This window comes from Papio anubis, chromosome 15, assembly GCF_008728515.1.
Source record: "Papio anubis isolate 15944 chromosome 15, Panubis1.0, whole genome shotgun sequence".
NCBI classification, from domain to species: domain Eukaryota; kingdom Metazoa; phylum Chordata; class Mammalia; order Primates; family Cercopithecidae; genus Papio; species Papio anubis.
Window position 1 is genome coordinate 57,983,468 of NC_044990.1, and position 18,777 is coordinate 58,002,244.

The window sequence follows — 18,777 nt, forward strand, 5'->3', positions numbered from 1 at the left end:
GATGGTATTGTGGCTATGTTATTAGGATTTTTGCTTTTCTTTGTAGTATGCGATAACTATTGTCACAATTGCATACTTCCTCTTTCCTGTAACACCAAACCGTCTCCTTCTACAGTCTCTCTGATTTCAATAAATGGCTTCAATAGGCCAGAAACCTTGGAGTCTTCTTTTGGTACCTGATTTTAAAATTACAGTAGGCCCCCTTATCCAAGCAATGTGGTGGACCTTTGATATCTACTGTAGGATCATATGAATTTGTATCTATTTTGAATCCTGATATTTTCTTTATAAATTCTTAATTTGAACTTTCTCTTTATTGTAAAGAAACTGAAAATTTTGAACTTCTTAATAACTAAGTCTTTACAAATTGTTTTTCAAAAACTTTGAAATACTAGTGTGATTTTGTATACTATCTAAAAATGCCATTTTACTTTGTGTTTGGCCAAAAAGTGATCCTGTGTCTGAAATGATAAAATTAGCCTAAAATTAGCCTAAATTTAAAAAATAATTAGCATTACATGAATGTTTTCTTTTTCTTTTGTTCTCTTAGCTTCTTAATGAAGAGGATAACTCGGAATTATCGGCCATAGAGCAGCCATCTACTTCAAACCCAGCACCGCAGATTGCGCAGGCTGCCTCCTCAGCACCAGCACTTGAAACTGATTCTTCCCCTCCACCATATAGTAGTATTACTGTGGAAGTACCTACAACTTCAGGTATGAAACAGCTAGTAATGTTTTTATTAGTTCTTTTTTTTTTTTTTTGACATTTTGGTTTTGTGTACTTATCAAGTCTGTTAATGGACTTTTAAACATATATGCACATGGATGTTTATATATGTGTATACAAACTGTGTGCACATATAAATATACAAATGTGTATACCCATATATATGTGTGTATGTATATATGTGTGCATAATTATGTAGCCATAAAACAAGATGATGATGAGTGTGAGAATGTGGTATGTGTGACTACAGGTGAAGGGTGTATATAGTATTATCCCATACATATGATAATTCTTGAATACAAATCAGTAATTCCTGTTTGCTGCTGTTCATCTTATTCAGGTCACTCTAAAGAACTAATCTGTTTTTCTGACTACAATTTTTATTTCCTAAGCAATGATAAATTATTCAGTTTGATCACTTTTGTATACCAGTGTGATTTTGTATACTATCTGATGATTGTTTAATTTTGTATGTGATTATAACTTCTCTAGTCTAATAATTTCTAAATAAATTCTAAATAACTTCTCTAAATATTTTGTATACTCATTATGAAAAAATTTCATTTTAAAAATCAGTTACTGAAAAACATTTTAACAGTAAAAATTTTTCACTGGAACTTTTCATCTTATTCTGTAGTTAACATCATCTACTGCTCTCAAATTAATGCCAGCTTTCTCTGGTTACCATTTTTACATTTGGAATGTGTAAATTCAATATTTCTTCTACCAAATTCATTTACTTTTTTTGTGTAGTTACTGAAAATCATTTTTTCATGGTGTCCTCACTAATGAAATTAATACATGCTTACTCCTTTTATTTGTATAAAATGTTTATTTGATGAATATGCTTGCTCATTGCCCAGTTTTATGCACAGTTTTTATGTTGATAACAATTTTGTCTTTAAGATTTAACAGCTGGTTTGATGCCTGTTAAAATTTATTATATGCTAAATACTTCTTCAATATTTTACAAATTTTCACAATATAATAATAAGACTTTGCTACCTTAGATTTAAAAAATTAATTTGACTGTAATTTTGAAGAAAGAAAATGAGTTGTTTTCCCAGTGGTGTTTGTCTGAGTAATGAAAGATGCCGTGAATAATTTTAAGAGTGAAATTGTGATCCCTTTGTTGTGACTACCATTGCTATTGCTGTGTAACAAACTACCCGAAATGTAATGGAGTAAAATATCAATCATTTATTACTGTTAATTCTTACTGTTCTGGGCATGGACTGGGTTGAACTATGCTATTCTCTCCTAGAGTCTTATGTGACTGTTGTCTGATGGCAGCTTGGGTTGGAATGATCTCAAAAGCTTCCTTTTTCACATGTTTGGTGGTTTATACTGGCTTCAGCTAGGACCACAGCTGGGGCTACTGGCCAAGACAGTTAAATGTGGCTTCTTATTGTGGCTTACACTTCCTCAGTAGACGGTGGCTGGGTTCCAAGAACAAGCATTCTGAGAGAAAGTCAGATGGAAGCTGTATCACCTGTTATGATACTGTCTCAAATGTCACATGGTATTACTTCTGCCATATTTGGTTGTTAGAAATGAGTCACTAAGTTTAGTCCTTATTCAAGAGGAGAGGAATTCATCTCTACTTCTTGATGAGAGGAGTTTTAAAGAACTTGAAGACTAACTTTTAAAACTGTCACAACTGCATACTTACTCTTCTCTGTAGCACCAAACCTTCTCCTTCTACAGTCTCTCCTATTTTAACAAATGGCTTCAGTATGCCAGAAACCTTGGAGTCTTCTTTTGGTACCTGATTTTAAAATTACAGCAAGCCCCCTTATCCAAGGGAGATGTGTTCTTAGAACCCCAGTGGATGCCTAGAACTACAGCTAGCACTGAGCCCTATAAATACTGTGTTTTTTCTATACATACTGTTTTTTCTTTGTTTTTGTTTTTGTTTTTTTTGAGATGTAGTTTCGCTCTTGTTGCCCAGACTGGAGTGCAATGGCGTGATCTTGGCTCACTGCAACCTTCACCTCCCGGGTTCAAGCAATTCTCCTCCCTCAGCCTCCCAAGTAGCTGGGATTACAGGCATGTGCCACCACACCTGACTAATTTTGTAATTTTAGTAGAGACAGCATTTCACCGTGCTGGTCAGGCTGGTCTCGAACTCCTGACCTCAGGTGATCCGCCTGCCTTGGCCTCCCAAAGTGCTGGGATTACAGGCATGAGCCACCGCGCCGGCCCATACTGTGTTTTTTTTAATACATACATACTTATGATAAAGTTTAATGTATAAATCAGCCACAGTAAGAGATTAACAACTAATAATAAACTAGAATATTTATGGCAATATACTGTAATAAAAGTTATATGAATGTAGTCCCTCTTTCTCTCTCTTGAAATACCCATTCTTCTTCATGTGATGATATGAGATGATAAAATGCTTATATGATGAGATGAAGTGAGGTGAATGACATAGGCATTGTGATGTAGTGTTAGGTTACTATTGATCTTCTGATGATATGTCAGAAGGGGGATTGTCTACTTCAGGTGATCCTGGATTGCAAAACCATCACGATGTTGATGAATGGGGATCCTTGATAATTGAAGGTTATTTTGCTGAAACCTTTTGGAAGAACGTTGTAACTGGAAGTTGTTGTCTCTTTTTTATTAACTCGTTGAAGTGTTGCTGCAGAGGTTGTAGTGCTTCAGTGATTATTTGGGTGACTTTGATACTATGTCCCATTAAGGATCATATTCAATAATTTTGTCATTTAATGTCTGTGCAATTTGAAACACTTCAGCAAATTTTGGTAATGGCCTCATTACTGATTCTGCTTCATTTTATTCTTCGTCTTCCTCTTCCTCTGTAGATGACTCTAACTCTTCCATGGCCTCATTTATTAACACTTCTTGATGGCCTTCAGTTATGACCTTCTACTTCTTCATCAAGGATATTGGCAAATCCTTCTCTACCAACTTGTCATGCTGTATGATTTTCCTGACTTCTCCATTGATCCCCAAGAAGCCTTTAAAATCATTCATAACTTTGCTCCAAACATTCTTCAAGGAGACATCTACAGTTTCTGGTTTTAATTCATCAGTTGCAGCTTTGATGAATGTTACTGCATCAGCAATAGTGATTTCCAGCACTGTATTATGTCCATATTAGGGTCTGCATCAATTGCTGATCAAATGTGATTAAATACTAGGCAAGTATATGTGGCCTTGACAGACCAGATGATGCACTGGTCAAGGGACTGAAGCAATGAGGTTATATTTGGAGGTCAAAATAAAACCTCGACATTTTCATTTTCATAGCAAACAGGTTCAGGATGGTCAGCTGCATTGTCTGTTATTAATAGGACTTTAAATTTCAACTTGTCTTCTTTCAAATGGTTTTTCACTTCGGGGATGAAGCATTGGTGGAACCATTCCATGAACGAGATAGCTGTCACCCATACTTTCTAATTATGTTGCCAGAATTTGGGCAGATAATTTTTCATTTTTTCTTTGAGGGCACATGGATTCTTCACTTTGTACAGTATGCCTGGCTCTGTCATATGCCCTGCAGTGTCACCACACGGTACCTGAGTTAATCTGTCCTTCCACGTTTTATGCCTTAATGCCTCCTTTGTACTTTGATAAATGTCAGTTCTGTCAGGCATCTTCTCCCAGAAGAGCCCAGTTTCATCGCAATTGAAAGCTTGTTTGGATGGTATCCTTTCTCCTTAATCAGCTTCTTCAACTCTGCCAGAAATGCGACAGCAGCTTCTTCATTAGTAGACACAGACTCTCCAGTAATTTTTTATTTTTTAGTCCAAACCTAATCCTCAATCTGTGTGACCATTCCTTATTTGCAGTAAATGGCTCAGTGTCTCTGGTTTCAGGAGATTCCTTGCTGAAATCTTCGTATAGGCTCAGTGCCTTCTGGTGCAACACATTGCCGTCAATCGGAACATGTTTCTGCTTGTGTCCTTCACATACAAATTAATTCCTCTTCCATCTTAACTAAGCACTTATCACACACTGTGGCCAAAACTTTTGCAGTTGGGGATGTGACAGCAAAACTAGCACAAATTTCTTTTTCCTTCACAATTTCACAGATAGAAGATTCTTTTTTACTGTAGATCTTAGCAACCTCAGCCTACTATTTTTTTTCTTTATTAAGGCAAGAACTTTCACTTTTTCACTTAAAGGTAGCACTTTATGGCTCTCTTTGGCGTATCTGAATTGCCAGCATCTCTACTCTTGTGTTTTGGAGCCATTATTAAGTAAAATAGAGTTACTTGGACACAAGTACTGCAATACTTCAATTGTAGATTTGATAACATAGAGTTGCTAAATGACTGATGGTTGGGTAGTATTGACATCATGTGTACACTGGACAAAGGGATGATTCACATCCTGGCCAGGACACAGTGAGTTGGTGTGAGATTTTATCGTGATATTCAGAACAACGCACAATTTAAAACTTATGAGTTGTTTATTTCTACAGTTTTCTATTGAATATTTCTGGATTGCAGTTGACCTTGGGGTCACTAAAACTGTGGAAAGCAAAACCATGCCTAAGGCAGAACTATTGTATATGGTTTTTCTCTTTTAATTTTTGATGAAATATATTATTATATGTCTTTAAGCTAGTCCATCTCCATGTTCTGAAATACACAGTTTTCATGCCATGTTCTAATCTCTTCTGGATTTAGATTTGTGAATATTTTAAAGTTTTTGCAATATTAGTGAGATCTATAATTTTATGCTCTTAGCAGATGGAGAGAAGAGGTGGAGCTGCTAAAACTTCAGACAGGAGATGCTGGTAGTTTGGACTAGAGTGCTGGTGGTGAAGAGTATGTGAATTCAAGCAATATGTGGGAAGTAAAAATCAATGTCTTGGTGACAGATTGGATAAGGATGAGGGAGAAGGGGTTAAGAATGATGCTCAAGTATCACTGAAAAGGAACAGGTTTGGGATGAAGATCAAAATGTTATTTTTTGGCCATGTTGAATTTTAGGTGCCTTTGAGAACTAAAGAGGAGATAGCAAATAGGCAGTCAAGTGATAACAAATAGACCCACATCAAATAAGCCTGAAATTCAGAGGAGAGGTTTGGGCTAGAAATAAATGTTATAAATCAACTGTGTGTAGTTGGTAGTTGAATTCTTAATCCATGAATGAAATAGCAAGGGAGAGAGTAGAGAGGAGGAAGAAGTTGTCTATGTTGAGGAACTACAACATTTAACAGTGAGTAGGGGAAGATTAGCAGATCAGCGAAAGAGAAGCTGGAGAGGTATGAGAAACACCAAGATAGAGTCATCTAAGGACCTTCAAGAGAATGAAGTTAGATAAAGGGTAACAGGAGAACCTTGAAGACTAGCAACACAAGTAAAGAAGAACTATTAGGCAGGTAGGAGAGGACTCTGAAAAGAATATTCTAGAAGCCAAGAGAGGAGAGAATTTTAAAAAGAAGTGGCTGGTCAAGAATTTAAAAAGATTATACCTAGCACTTACTGTGTGCTTACTGCATACCTGCCCTTTCTCCAAGTTCTTAGGTATATAGCTCATCTGATTTTCCAGCCATCCTGAGTAAATCACATCTGTAAAAATGAGGTTCATTTTACAGAGGAGAAACCAATGATGGAGAATTAAATAACTCGCCCGTGTTCACATAGCTTCTCAGTGGTAAAGACAGAATTCGAACTCAGATGTATCTAATTCTAAAGTCCACAGTCATGTTTTATAATTGCAGTGTCCTATGATTTTGGCTATTTGAAGGTCATTAGTGACTTTTGCCATAATGGTTTCTTTGGAGTGTTTCAAATAGAAATCTAGCATATAATGGGTTAAAAAGCGCACAGGTAGGGAGGAAGCGAAGACAGCAAGTGACTTTAATAACTAACAAATGGAAGCATCACACATGCCCAAAATAGGGGAATCATTAAATACATTTTCAAATAATAGTATGTTTATTGCATAACCATTAAAATTAGGTTTTTTGAAGACCGTTTACTGATATCACATACTTTGAAACAGCAAATTTTAAAAGTAGAATATAAAATGACATATATGATGTGATCCCCATTATTTAAGAAATAGATGAACATTTCCATGTAAAGGAAATTCCAAGATATGTTAAAAATAATCACTTAGTCTCGATGGTATAGTAATTGGGTTGTTTTCACTTTCTTTAAAGAGATTTGGTCATATGCTGCATAACAACATCTTGGCCAGTGACAGACTGCATGTACAATGGTGCCGAAAAATTTCCATCACCTAGTGACGTGGTAGCTGTCATAAGGTTGCACTACTCAGTGTTTGTGGCAGTGTTAGTGTAAACAAATCCACTATGCTGTCAGTTGTGTACCAGTCTAACACATACAATTATGTACATTATATAATATTTGATAATGGTAATGACTATATTACTGATTTGTATACTTATTAATCTTAATTATTATTTTAGAGTGCATTCCTTCTACTTATAAAAAACACATTAACTGTAAAACAGCCTCAGGCAGATCTTTTCAGGAGGTATTCCAGAAGGCGTTTGTTGTCATAGGAGATGACAGCTCCATGTGTGTTATTGCCCCTGATAACCTTCCGGTGGGACAAATGTGGAGGTGGAAGACAATGATATTGATGATCCTGACTCTGTGTAGGCCTAAGCTAATGTGTGTGTTTGTGTTGCAGTTTTTAACAAAAAAACTAGCCATGCATGGTGGCACATGCCTATAATCCCAGTGCTTTGGGAGGCTGAGGTGGGAGGATCACAGCCTAGGAGTTTGAGACCAGCCTGGGCAACTTGGGGAAACCCCGTCTCAACAAAAAATACAAAAATTATTTAGGTGTGGCAATGCACACCTGTAGTCCCAGCTACTTGGGAGACTGAGGTGAAGGAATTGATTGAGCCTGGGAAGTTGAGGCTGAAGTGAGCCATGTGCCACTGCACTCCAGCCTGGGTGACTGAGTGGGACCTTGTCTCAAAAAAAAAAAGTTTAAAAAGTTTAAAAAATTTAAAACATAGAAAAAAAGATTGTGGAGTAAGGATATAAAGAAGAAAATATTTTTGTACACTGTACAGTGTGTTTGTGTTTTAAGCTGTGTTCTTATAAAAGAGTCACAAAGTTAAATTTAAAAGTTTATAAAGTAAAAATACAGAAAGCTGAGATTTATTATTGAAGGAAGAAAAATATTTTAAAATAAATCTAGGGTAGCCTAGGTGTACAGTGTTTCTAAAGTCTATGGTAGTGTATGGTAGTGTCCTAGGCCTTCACGTTCACTCGTCACTCACTCACTGACTCACCCAGAGCAACTTCCAGTCTTCTAAGCTCCATTCATTGTAGGGGTCCTATCCAGGTAGGCCACTTTTTAATATTTTAGAACATATTTTAACTGTACTTTTTCTATGTTTAGATGTATTTATATAACACAGATACTTAACATTGTGTTGCAGTTGCCTAGAGTATTCAGTACAGTAACATGCTGTACAGGTTTGTAGTCTGAGCAATAGGCTATATGCCATATAGCCTAGTTGTGTAGTAGGCTCTACACTCTAGGTTTATGTAAGTACACTCTATGATGTTCCACAAAGACTAAATTGCTTAACACATGTCTCAGAATATATCCGTGTTAGTAAGTGATGCATGACTGTATTTTAAACATGAACTGTGCTAGATTTTGCAGAGATTATATTCTCCATTAGGTCACTTTTTGGCTAGTTTTTAATAGATCTGAGCAACGTAAATAATAATAATACGTGACATTTGTGTAAAGCTTCACAGTTTACAGAGTCCTCTTGAATACTCTTCTATTTTATCCCGTAATAGCAAGTAATAGCCCTGCTGTGTCAGTTTTATGGATGAGAAAGTGGAGCTTTATAGTGCTTAAGTGATTAGCTTGAGGTCACACAACTTCTAAGAGGAGGATTTGGAGCTGGAGCTCGCCAGACTTTAAATCCTTTTGTTGAGAACTACTCTCTTAAAAGGGTAGAGAAAAATAAGTAAAATTTAAAAGTGAAAATTAAAGCTGTAGCAATTGAGTTTTCCTACCCAACTTTCATCTATTAGTCGTAGGGATTTTTTTTCCTGTCTCGAGTATTAAAACCTTTCAAAAATTTACATCCTTGTTATTATGAAAGATCACATCTCCTCAGATAATGTGTGCCATTGTTCCAGTTTTTAAAATTTACAGTTTTAATGTTACTACCTTAAAATTTGTAAACATTGTTTTTACTTAGATTTTGCTTCTACTCTTTCAGAACTAAAGAAATCTGTTTACTTGACCACTTACGTTTTTACATTCTGATAATAAATCTTTTCTAAGAATTTGACTCTTGTCTCTTGTGTTTGATAACATTCAGTATTATACTGCTAGTACCAATTCCATGTGATTAGATTAAAATGACCTAACTTCAGGTCCTTAGCTCTTATTGACAGCACTAAAAATTGTTTTAAGACCTATATGCATGAAAATACAGTAGAAGTATTGCTAGAGTAAAATGTGTTTTTAGGTTGGAAATGCAAGAAATTCTGTTAGAGAAAATTGTAAACAAATGTAAAAAAATAAAAGCATACTTCAGAAATATTGCTGGTTCATTTTCAGACTACTGAAGTAAAGCGAATATCTCAGTAAAGAGAGTCATATGGATTTTTTGGTTTCCCAGTGCATACAAAAGTTACGTTTACACTATACTCTTAAGAGTGCAGGCCGGGCGCGGTGGCTCAAGCCTGTAATCCCAGCACTTTGGGAGGCCGAGACAGGCGGATCACGAGGTCAGGAGATCGAGACCATCCTGGCTAACACGGTGGAACCCCGTCTCTACTAAAAAATACAAAAAACTAGCCGGGCAAGGTGGCGGGTGCCTGTAGTCCCAGCTACTCGGGAGGCTGAGAAAGGAGAATGGCGTAAACCCGGGAGGCGGAGCTTGCAGTGAGCTGAGATCCGGCCACTGCACTCCAGCCTGGGCGACAGAGCGAGACTCCGTCTCAAAAAAAAAAAAAAAAAAAAAAGTGCAGTAGCGTTATGTTTAAAAAATGTACATATCTTAATTTAAAACTTTACTGCTAAAAGATGCTAATGATCATCAGAGCTTCCGTGAGCCATAATCTTTTTCCTAGTGGAAGATCTTGCCTCAGTGTTGATGGCTACTGACTGATCAGGGTGGTGGTTGCTGAATGTTGGGGTGGCTATGGCAGTTTCTTTTCTTTTTGTAGAGACAGGATTCAGTGGCGCTATCATAGCTCACTGTAGTCTTGGACTCCTGGGCTCAAGCAGTACTCCTGCCTGGGTCTCCTGAGTACTACAGGGACAGCCATTTTAAAAAAAAATTAATATTTTTAAAGATGGAGTCTCCCCATGTTGCCCAGGCAGGTCTCAAACTCCTGGCCTCAAGCGATCCTTTTGCCTCAGCTTCACGAGTAGCTGGAATTACAGGTGCCAGCTACTGTGCCCAGCTCCAACTGTGGCAATTTGTTAAAATAAGACAGCAATGAAGTTTGCTACACCAATTGACTCTTTGTTTTACGAAAGAATTATCTATAGCGTGCAGTGCTGTTTATGGCCTTTTACCCACACTAGGACTTCTTCCAAAACTAGAGTCAGTTCTCTCAAACCCTGCCACTGCTTTGTCAGTTAAACTTATGTAATCTAAGTCCTTTTTTGTCATTTCAATGATGTTCACAGCATCTTCACTAAGAGTATCTCCCATCTCAAGAAATCACTTTCTTTGCTTATCCGTAAGAAGCAACTTTTCATCCATTCAAGTTTTACCATGAGATTGCAGCAATTCAGTCACATTTTCAGGCCTCACTTCTGATTCTACTTCTCTTGCTGTTTCTCCCACGTCTGCAGTTACTTTCTCCACTGAAGTCTTGAACCCCTCAGTCATCTGTGAGGGTTGGAATCAACTTCTTCCAGCTCCTGTTAATATTCATATTTTGACCTTCCCCCGCGATCCTGAATGTTTTTAATGGCATCTAGAACAGTGAATCCTTTCCAGAAGGTTTTCAGTTTACTTTGTCCAGATCCATCAGAGAAATCAGTATGGCAGCAATTGTCTTATGAAATATAGCTGTAACATCGTAAGACTTGAAAGAATGACCCTTTGATCCATGGGCTGCAGAATGGATGTTGTGTTAGTAGGTATGAAAACAACATTAATCTTCTTGTACATCTCCTTCAGAGGTCTTGAGTGACCAGGTGCATTGTCAGTGAGCAGTAATATTTTGAAAGACATCTTTTTTTCCTGAACTTTCAACAATGGACTTAAAACATTCAGTAAACCATGCTGTAAACAGGTGTGCTGTCATCAGGCTTTGTTGTTGCATTTATGGAGCACAGAGTAGACTGAGCATAATTCTTAAGGGCTCTGTGATCTTCAGAATGGTAAATGAGCATTGGCTTCAACTTAAAGTTCCCAGCTGAATTAACTCCTTACAAGAGAGTCAGCCTGTCCTTTGAAGCTTTGAAACTAGGAATTGACTCCTCTCTAGCTATCAAAGTCCTAGAAGACATCTTCCAGTAGAAAGCTGTGTCATCTACATTGGAAATCTGTTGTTTAGCATAGCCACCTTCATCAATGATCTTAGCTAGATCTTCTGCATAATTTGCTGCAGCTTCTACGTCAGCACTTGCTGCTTCATGTTGCACTTTTATGAAGATGGCTTCTTTGATGTAGCCTCATAAACCAACCTCTGCCAGCGGCCAACTTTTCTTCTTTACCTTCCTCACTTCTCTCAGTCTTCATAGAATTGAAGAGTTAGCACGTTGCTCTGAACCAGGCTTTGGCATATAGGAATGTTGTGACTGGTTTGATCTTCTAACTGGAACTAGAATTTTCTCCATATCAGCAATAAAGTAGTTTCCCTTATTACTCATGTGTTCACTGTAGTAGCACTTTTAATTGCCTTCAGGAACTTTTCCTTTGCATTCATAACTTGGCTGTTTGGAGCAAGAGGTCTGGCTTTCAGTGTGTCTTGGCTTTTGACATGCCGTCCTTGCTAGGCTTAATTATTTCTAGCTTTTGAATTAGAGTGAGAGACATGTGACAAAACACGTACAGTGTTTATTAATTAGGTTTCCTGTGTTCTATGGGCACAGTTTGTGGTGCCCCAAAACAATTACAATAGTGACATCAAAGATCACTGATCACAGATCACCATAAAAGATATAATAATAGCACTGGAAACATTTGAAATGTTGCTAGAAGTACTAAAATAGGACAGACACACAAAGTGAGCACATGCTCTTGGAAAAGTGGTGCTGATAACACCATTTTTCGATGGTGTCATCGAAATTCGATATGTTGTCTATTCGATGCGGAATTGCCACACATCTTCAGTTTGTAAGAAATACAGTATTTGCAAAATACACTAAAGCAAAGTGTATAAAACCAGATATGCTTATAGAAAACTACTATAGTTATAATGGAGGAAAATACAAAAGTGATGTCAGACAATGTGGTGTATGCTACTTTTAGAACCTACTTTTTTGTGTGTGTGTCAGTGACTCTAGCATCAGTCTAATGAGTTGATTGACGTGTAGCATTTTACTTTACTACTTACGTTGTAGTAAGTGATGGGCTTTATTTTTAAAATAAGCAGTCTGTACTTTCTATTGTAATGTATTTCTGGATATTATATTTCAAAAATTGGAGAGAGAAATACTTTATAAAAGAAAATCTAAAGAACCAGATGGATAAAGGAAAAATGGGAAGAGAAAGGCACAAGAGTGAAAAAGTAAAACTTCAATCTTTTAGCAAAGGGAAATACTGAATTTGCTTAAGAGATTAGGGCAGTTGCTGAAATCAACATATGTAAAAAAATTACCCCTTGTATGTTATTGGAGCAAAGGTCAGGAGCTTCCTTGTCTGCCACTTAATGTTTAATATTGTACAAGCAACTTTTCTGAACCTCAGAGATACTAAGATCAATGTATATAGAAGTGGTATATGAAATGGTTAGTGCTATGTAAATGTTTTGTTATTATTATTATTCCTGACTTTTTTTTTTGCTTCTTTGGCTGTGAGATAGTAGGCAAGTAAACTTAAGTTATTTGTGCATACTAATAAGCACATAGAGGATGCTCATGTGCACCAAAAGCCTATACACCAAAAGCCAGACCTCTTGCTCCAAACTGCCAAGTTACGAATGCAAAGGAAAAGTTCCTGAAGCAAATTAAAAGTGCTACTACAGTGAACACATGCGTAATAAGTATTGTGAGATTCTTAACTTCTCTTGTCTGGCACTCTTTTTCAGAATTTCAGTCTAGAGGTTCTTGTTTAGTGTGTTAGCCTCTAAATGGTATTTGTCCATTCTTTCTCTTTAATAATAAATTTGGACTAAAATAAGATATATGATTGTAATAGTAATTTATAGCTTGTAACATAGGACTATAATAGTAGTCCTGTATTAGTGGCCTATTGTAAATTGTTAAGTATGGCTACAAAATTAAATAGATTTTATTGGTTGTTCTTTTTGAATTCTTTCTTCAGATACAGAAGTTTATGGTGAGTTTTATCCTGTGCCACCTCCCTATAGCGTTGCTACCTCTCTTCCTACATACGATGAAGCTGAGAAGGCTAAAGCTGCTGCAATGGCGGCTGCAGCAGCAGAAACATCTCAAAGAGTAAGAAAATTTTATCATTTCTTTTGATAAAATTATTTTTGTTAATTGATATGTACATTTAGTAATACTAAAAATAGTTCTTTGTGTTTAAGTGTGTATGTAGATTTTTTTCGAGCATCATGGGTTTGAATTGCATAGGTCTACTTGTATGCAGATTGTTTTAAATAAGTATATTGGAAAAATATTTTGGAGATCTGCAGTAATTTGAAAAAACTTGGGATGAATTGCGTAGCCTAGAAATATTGAAAAAATTAAGGCATGTAATGAATGTATAAAATGTATGTAGATACTAGTTTATGTATTATTGACTGTTTATATTATCAGTAAGGCTTCTAGTTAACAGTAGGCTGTGAGTCGCTAAGTTTTGGGGAAGTCAAATCACTCAGATTTTCTACCACATGCAGTGGGGTCGGTGTCCCTAATCCTTGTGTTGTTGAAGGGTTGCTGTATTTGTTCTACTTTTGCTTATGTGTGTGGTCATTTTTGTTGAAATTGACATTCCCCTAGTTAAATTCACCTTCTCCATCCCTTGACTTCCTCTTTTCTATTGCTCTTCCCCACTTTTACCATTTCCTAAATTTTGATTTCAGGCACCTCATGTGTTAGCCTTCACTTCGCATCCTAACTCACTCACTCTGGTTACCACCACTTGGAAAGTTCTTCTCTTTGCCTGGACCTCAAGTCCATGGACCCTTTGATGTCCATGTACTTATTTCTCTGCTTACGTAGTTTGAATTCCATGGCCCATCATTTTAATTGTGAATCATCTTTTTTTTCTGTTTATGTTTTCTATATTAGCATAGCCGGTTTAGTGACTGTGAAAGAACTCAAGGTAGCCGAAAAACACAGAGAAATGTTACAAGGCCTTCAAATTATTTTTGTCAGCTGTTTTTTGAAATAACATACTCTACTCTAGAATTTTGGAATGATGATCAAGCATTCTGTCTTCCTCATCTACCTGTTTTAGTAATAGAGTTAATGAGATACATGTATATTATTCTTTGCTCTGGTAAAAGGAGTGGCTGTCTCAGTCATGGAGAGTCAGTGACATGCATATACAGCTGCTATTCTGCAGCCAGGTAAGAGGCAGAAATTATTACATTTTAGTGTGGCTGCAAGGAGTGCTAGAATTTTTTGCCTTTTTTTTTCTTGCTTCAGACTTGAGAGATGCCATTTCAGATCCCTGGATTCACCCCATTTTGTTCGGGAAAAGAAAAAATATCAATTCACCCAGGAAAGGTAGAATTAGGTGAGGAATCAAGGGAGAGAGATGTACTTCCATGTATGGCATTCTCCTCTAGCTGCTATGAGGTCAGAGCCCAGCAAGCAGATCCTCTTGAGAGATGAGCATGTGCCCTGGATGTGTTTCTTTTATCAGCAACAACCCTTTTTATGCCTGCTCCCACTACCCTCTTCCAGCACACACAGGGTTAAATGTCAACATAAATAAATAGCTTTGGACACAGTTATGAAGGTAGATAAAGACAGTAAACTCCAGATTTATTTGTTATGCCTTTTCCTTCACAGAGGAGGAAAGTAAGTCTCTTAACACAGTGGCATAATATAGCTAAGTCAATAAGAATTTTTGTTGCTGTGAGGGGAACATCATAGAGGAGGAGGATAGATCTAAATAGGGTGTTTCTGTCTAAATCACTTCTAGGTTACTTAGAACACATATATTTGTAAATGCACATGCCCATCTCTCAGTGAAGTAGATTGAGTCCTCTCTAGCTATGAAAGTCCCAATAACTCCTTTTCTCAAGGGGTGTTTCCCTAGAGACCTTGGCAATGGCAAAGGTCCTTAAAGAGTATTATGGACCTTAAATCATTTACTGCCCTAACTTCCATACAATAGGATAGAATTCTAAAGACAACATAGGAAGTATTAAGTCTTGCTAAGTGTGCTTTGAGGAAAGTTGGTTTTACCCCTTTTGGAGAGAAAAGTCTGAAGTGTTACTGTTCCGTTTCCTCATTGTCATCATTTCCAGCACCCTGTTTTAGAAAGTAAATGTAATCCTCAGCGGGAATTGGAACATGTCCATAAAGAAAAATTCTCTGTTTTCACCTGCTTCTGATATCATTGTAACTCCAGCTTGTGAGCATTGTGGAAAATTTCATAGACAGCCAAGTATTAATAGAATTGTGTACAAGAGACTAACTTAGGTCTTGTAAAAAATCTTTTAAATTTACCAGTGCTTCCTTAATCCAGTGCTTCAGTACCCTCTTTGTGCAGAGTATGAATGTTTGCATATGAGTCTCCATTACCTGATTGAGATTAAAATATTGGTCTGTGCTTGAAAATTGCTAGGAGAGTAGATTTTAAGTGTTCTTACCACAAAAAAAAATATTTGAACTACTGTACATGGTAATTAGCTCAATTTAGCCACTCCACAATGTATACACATTTTAGAACATCATGTTATACATCATACATATATAGTTTTTGTCAATTACAAACAAAATTTAAAAATTGAAAAAAAAGTCTCATCGAATTAGCATTTGAGTACATTCAGTTGTAAATGAGTCTCAGCTGGGTGTGAACGCGTATGTCCTAAATCAACTCTCATTGGGAGAATATAGATAGTCAAGAGACTTTAAAACTACTGTTTTTTACTATTTCCTATTTCTGATGCGTAGAATTGCATGTATGTCACGGAATGGTTAAGCAGTTTTCTGAAAATGACAACTCATTTTTAATATTTCTATGAAAAATGCTAATTCCAAACCATTAATTTTATAAAATGTTTAGAACATGGCTTGTTCTTCAGGTAGTCTCATTTCATCATCTTATAATGGGTAGGGCTCTTTTTTTGTAACTTGTTTTAAATTGTTGCAGTAACTTGTCTTTTGACATTAGAACTACCACTGGATAAATCATGAGCGACTCCAGGACAGAGATCTTGCATTTACATTCCCAGTACCTAGTTATTATCAGGCACATTTTTGTTGTTTAGTAAATGACAGTCGATTATGTTAATGAATGCTTTCTCTGTATTAGCCAATGTGGGAAAATAGGAAGAGGAGAATACCACAGGTGTTCTATTACAGCTCTCTATTTTAAAATATTTCGATGTCTTTACCAATTTCAGGATTCAGAAATTAATATTTAATGTAGTTGAAATTATTGCCTAGATACCATTTTATTTTTTAAACATCTTATATAAACATTTCCCTGTTACATAATAGTTGAGTTAAATTCCCTGGAATCAATATGCTATTGAAATTTAGTGGCCATTCCTCTAGAGTGAACAATTAGAGTATTTTCAAATGTTTGTGTTTCGGTTTTTTTCTACTAATATTATAAAAGACATCTTTGGGCATATTGCAGTGACTCACTCCTGTAATCTCAGCACTTTGGGAGGCTGAGGCAAGCAGATTGCTTGAGCTCAGGAGTTTCAGACCAGCCTGGGCAACATGGCGAGACCTTATTTCCACTAAAAAAAAAAAAGTTCAGCCAGGTGTGGTGGCATGCATCTGTACTTCCAGCTACTTGGAAGGCTGAAGTGGGAAGATCACTTGAGCCCAGGAGATTGAGGCTATAGTGAGCCCAGATGAAGACTGCAGTGAGCCATGATTGTGCCACTGCACTCCAGCCTGGGTGACAGAGTGAGATCTTACCTTAAAAAAATTTTTTTTTCTTAACGACTTTTGATAAAATTTCTGTGTTGATTTTCTTGTTGTCGTTTTGTTTTGTTTTGTGTTGTTTTTGAGGCGGAGTCCCACTGTGTCCCCCAGGCCGGAATGCAGTAGTGCGATCTCGGTTCAGTGCAACCTCTGCCTCCCCAGTTCAAATGATTCTCCTGCCTTAGCCTCTTGAGTAGCTGGGACTACAGGAGCCTGCCACCATGCCTGGCTAATTTTTTTGTATTTTTAGTAGAGATGGGGTTTTTAGTAGAGACAGGGTTTTGCCATATTGGTTAGGCTAGTCTTGAGCTCTTGACCTCACCTCGGCCTCACAAAGTGCCGGGATTACAGGCATGAGCCCCTGTGCCTGGCCTGGACTGATGTTTTAAAATACACAGTATGAAATATATTTTTGCCATCACACTGACAGTTTTTTGTTCTTACTATGCTTTAATGTTTATTCCTTGAATTAATTTGAAATTATATAAAATTTTATAAATATATACTTAGTCATGGCCAGTGATTAAATTTAGTATATTGAGTTTACCTGTGATATATGATTGCACAATTTAAGGGATTTTTGTACCTAAATAATAAGCAATATAAAATGATTTTGAAAGTTTTTAAATTTCAGGATAGCAGTATGCTTAGTGAGGCTACCATGATTGTGTGGAAAGAACATCAGTGCCCTGGATTCAGGTTCTACTTTGACCCTCCTAATTATGTAATCTTGAGCAGAACCCTAGCTTCTCAGACTTGGCCTCACAAAATTGAGTTATTCACACTCAACTGAGATGATGTGTACCATATTAGTTAATTTTCACACTGCTATAAAGAAATACCCAAGACTGAGTACTTTATAAAGAAAAAAGGTTTAATTGACTTACAGTTCTGCAGGCTGTACAGGAAGCATAGCAGCTTCTGGGGACGCCTCAGGAAACTTACGATTGTGGCGGAAGGTGATGGGGAAGCAGGCCCGTTTTACATGCCTGGAGTAGGAGAAAGAGAGAGAGTGGAGGGGTGATGCCACACACTTTTAAACAACCAGATCTCAGAAAAAAACAGTAATTCACTCACTCACTATCATGAGAACAGCAGGGAAATGATGTTAAACCATTAGAAACCATCCCCATGATCCGATCACCTCCTACCAGGTGAGGATTACAGTTGAACATGGGATTTGGATGGGGACACAGATCAAACCATGTGATTCTGTCCCTGGCCCCTCCCAGATCTCACATCCTCCTCACATTTCAAAAAACAACCATTCCTTCCCAACAGTCTACCCCAGAATCTTATTCCAGCACTAACTCAAAAAATCAACAATCCAAAGTCTCATCTAAGACAAGGCAAGTCCCTTCCACCTATGGGCCTGTAAAATCAAAAACAAGTTACTTCCTTCTAAGATAAAATGACACTATAGGCATTGGGTAAATATTCTGGTTCCAAAAGGGAGAAATTGGTCAACAAAAGGGGATACAAGCCCCATAGAAGACCAAAACCAAGCATGACAGTCATTAAATCCTAAAATTCCAAAATGATATTTTTTTTTGAGACAGTCTCACTCTGTCACCCAGGCTGGAGTGCAGTGGTATGATCTCGGTTTACTGCAGCTGCCACCTCCCGAGTTCAAACGATTCTCACTCCTCAGCCTCCTGACTAGCTGGGATTACAGGCATGTGCCATCATACCTGGCTAATTTTTGTATTTTTAGTAGAGCCAGCGTTTCACCACGGTGGCCAGGCTGGTCTTGAACTCCTGGCCTCAAGTGATCGCCTGCCTCCGCCTTCCAAAGTGTGGGATTATAGGCGTGAGCCACCACACCTGGCCAGAATAATCTTT

The 18,777-nt window shown here is 37.2% G+C and overlaps 1 protein-coding gene across 2 annotated transcripts in view; it reads left to right on the forward strand.

The window, feature by feature from the left end:
* The window catches only part of NDFIP2 (Nedd4 family interacting protein 2), a 71,512-nt gene that overhangs the window by 35,861 nt on the left and 16,874 nt on the right, over positions 1-18,777 (forward strand). For both annotated transcript variants that reach the window (XR_639934.4, XM_003913974.4), the window contains exons 2-3: positions 551-716; positions 13,178-13,311. Coding sequence is in view for 1 of the 2 variants with exons in the window: in XM_003913974.4 (XP_003914023.1) it covers positions 551-716; positions 13,178-13,311 (300 nt within the window). In the remaining variant the exon portion in view is untranslated. The remainder of the gene's footprint in view (positions 1-550; positions 717-13,177; positions 13,312-18,777) is intronic.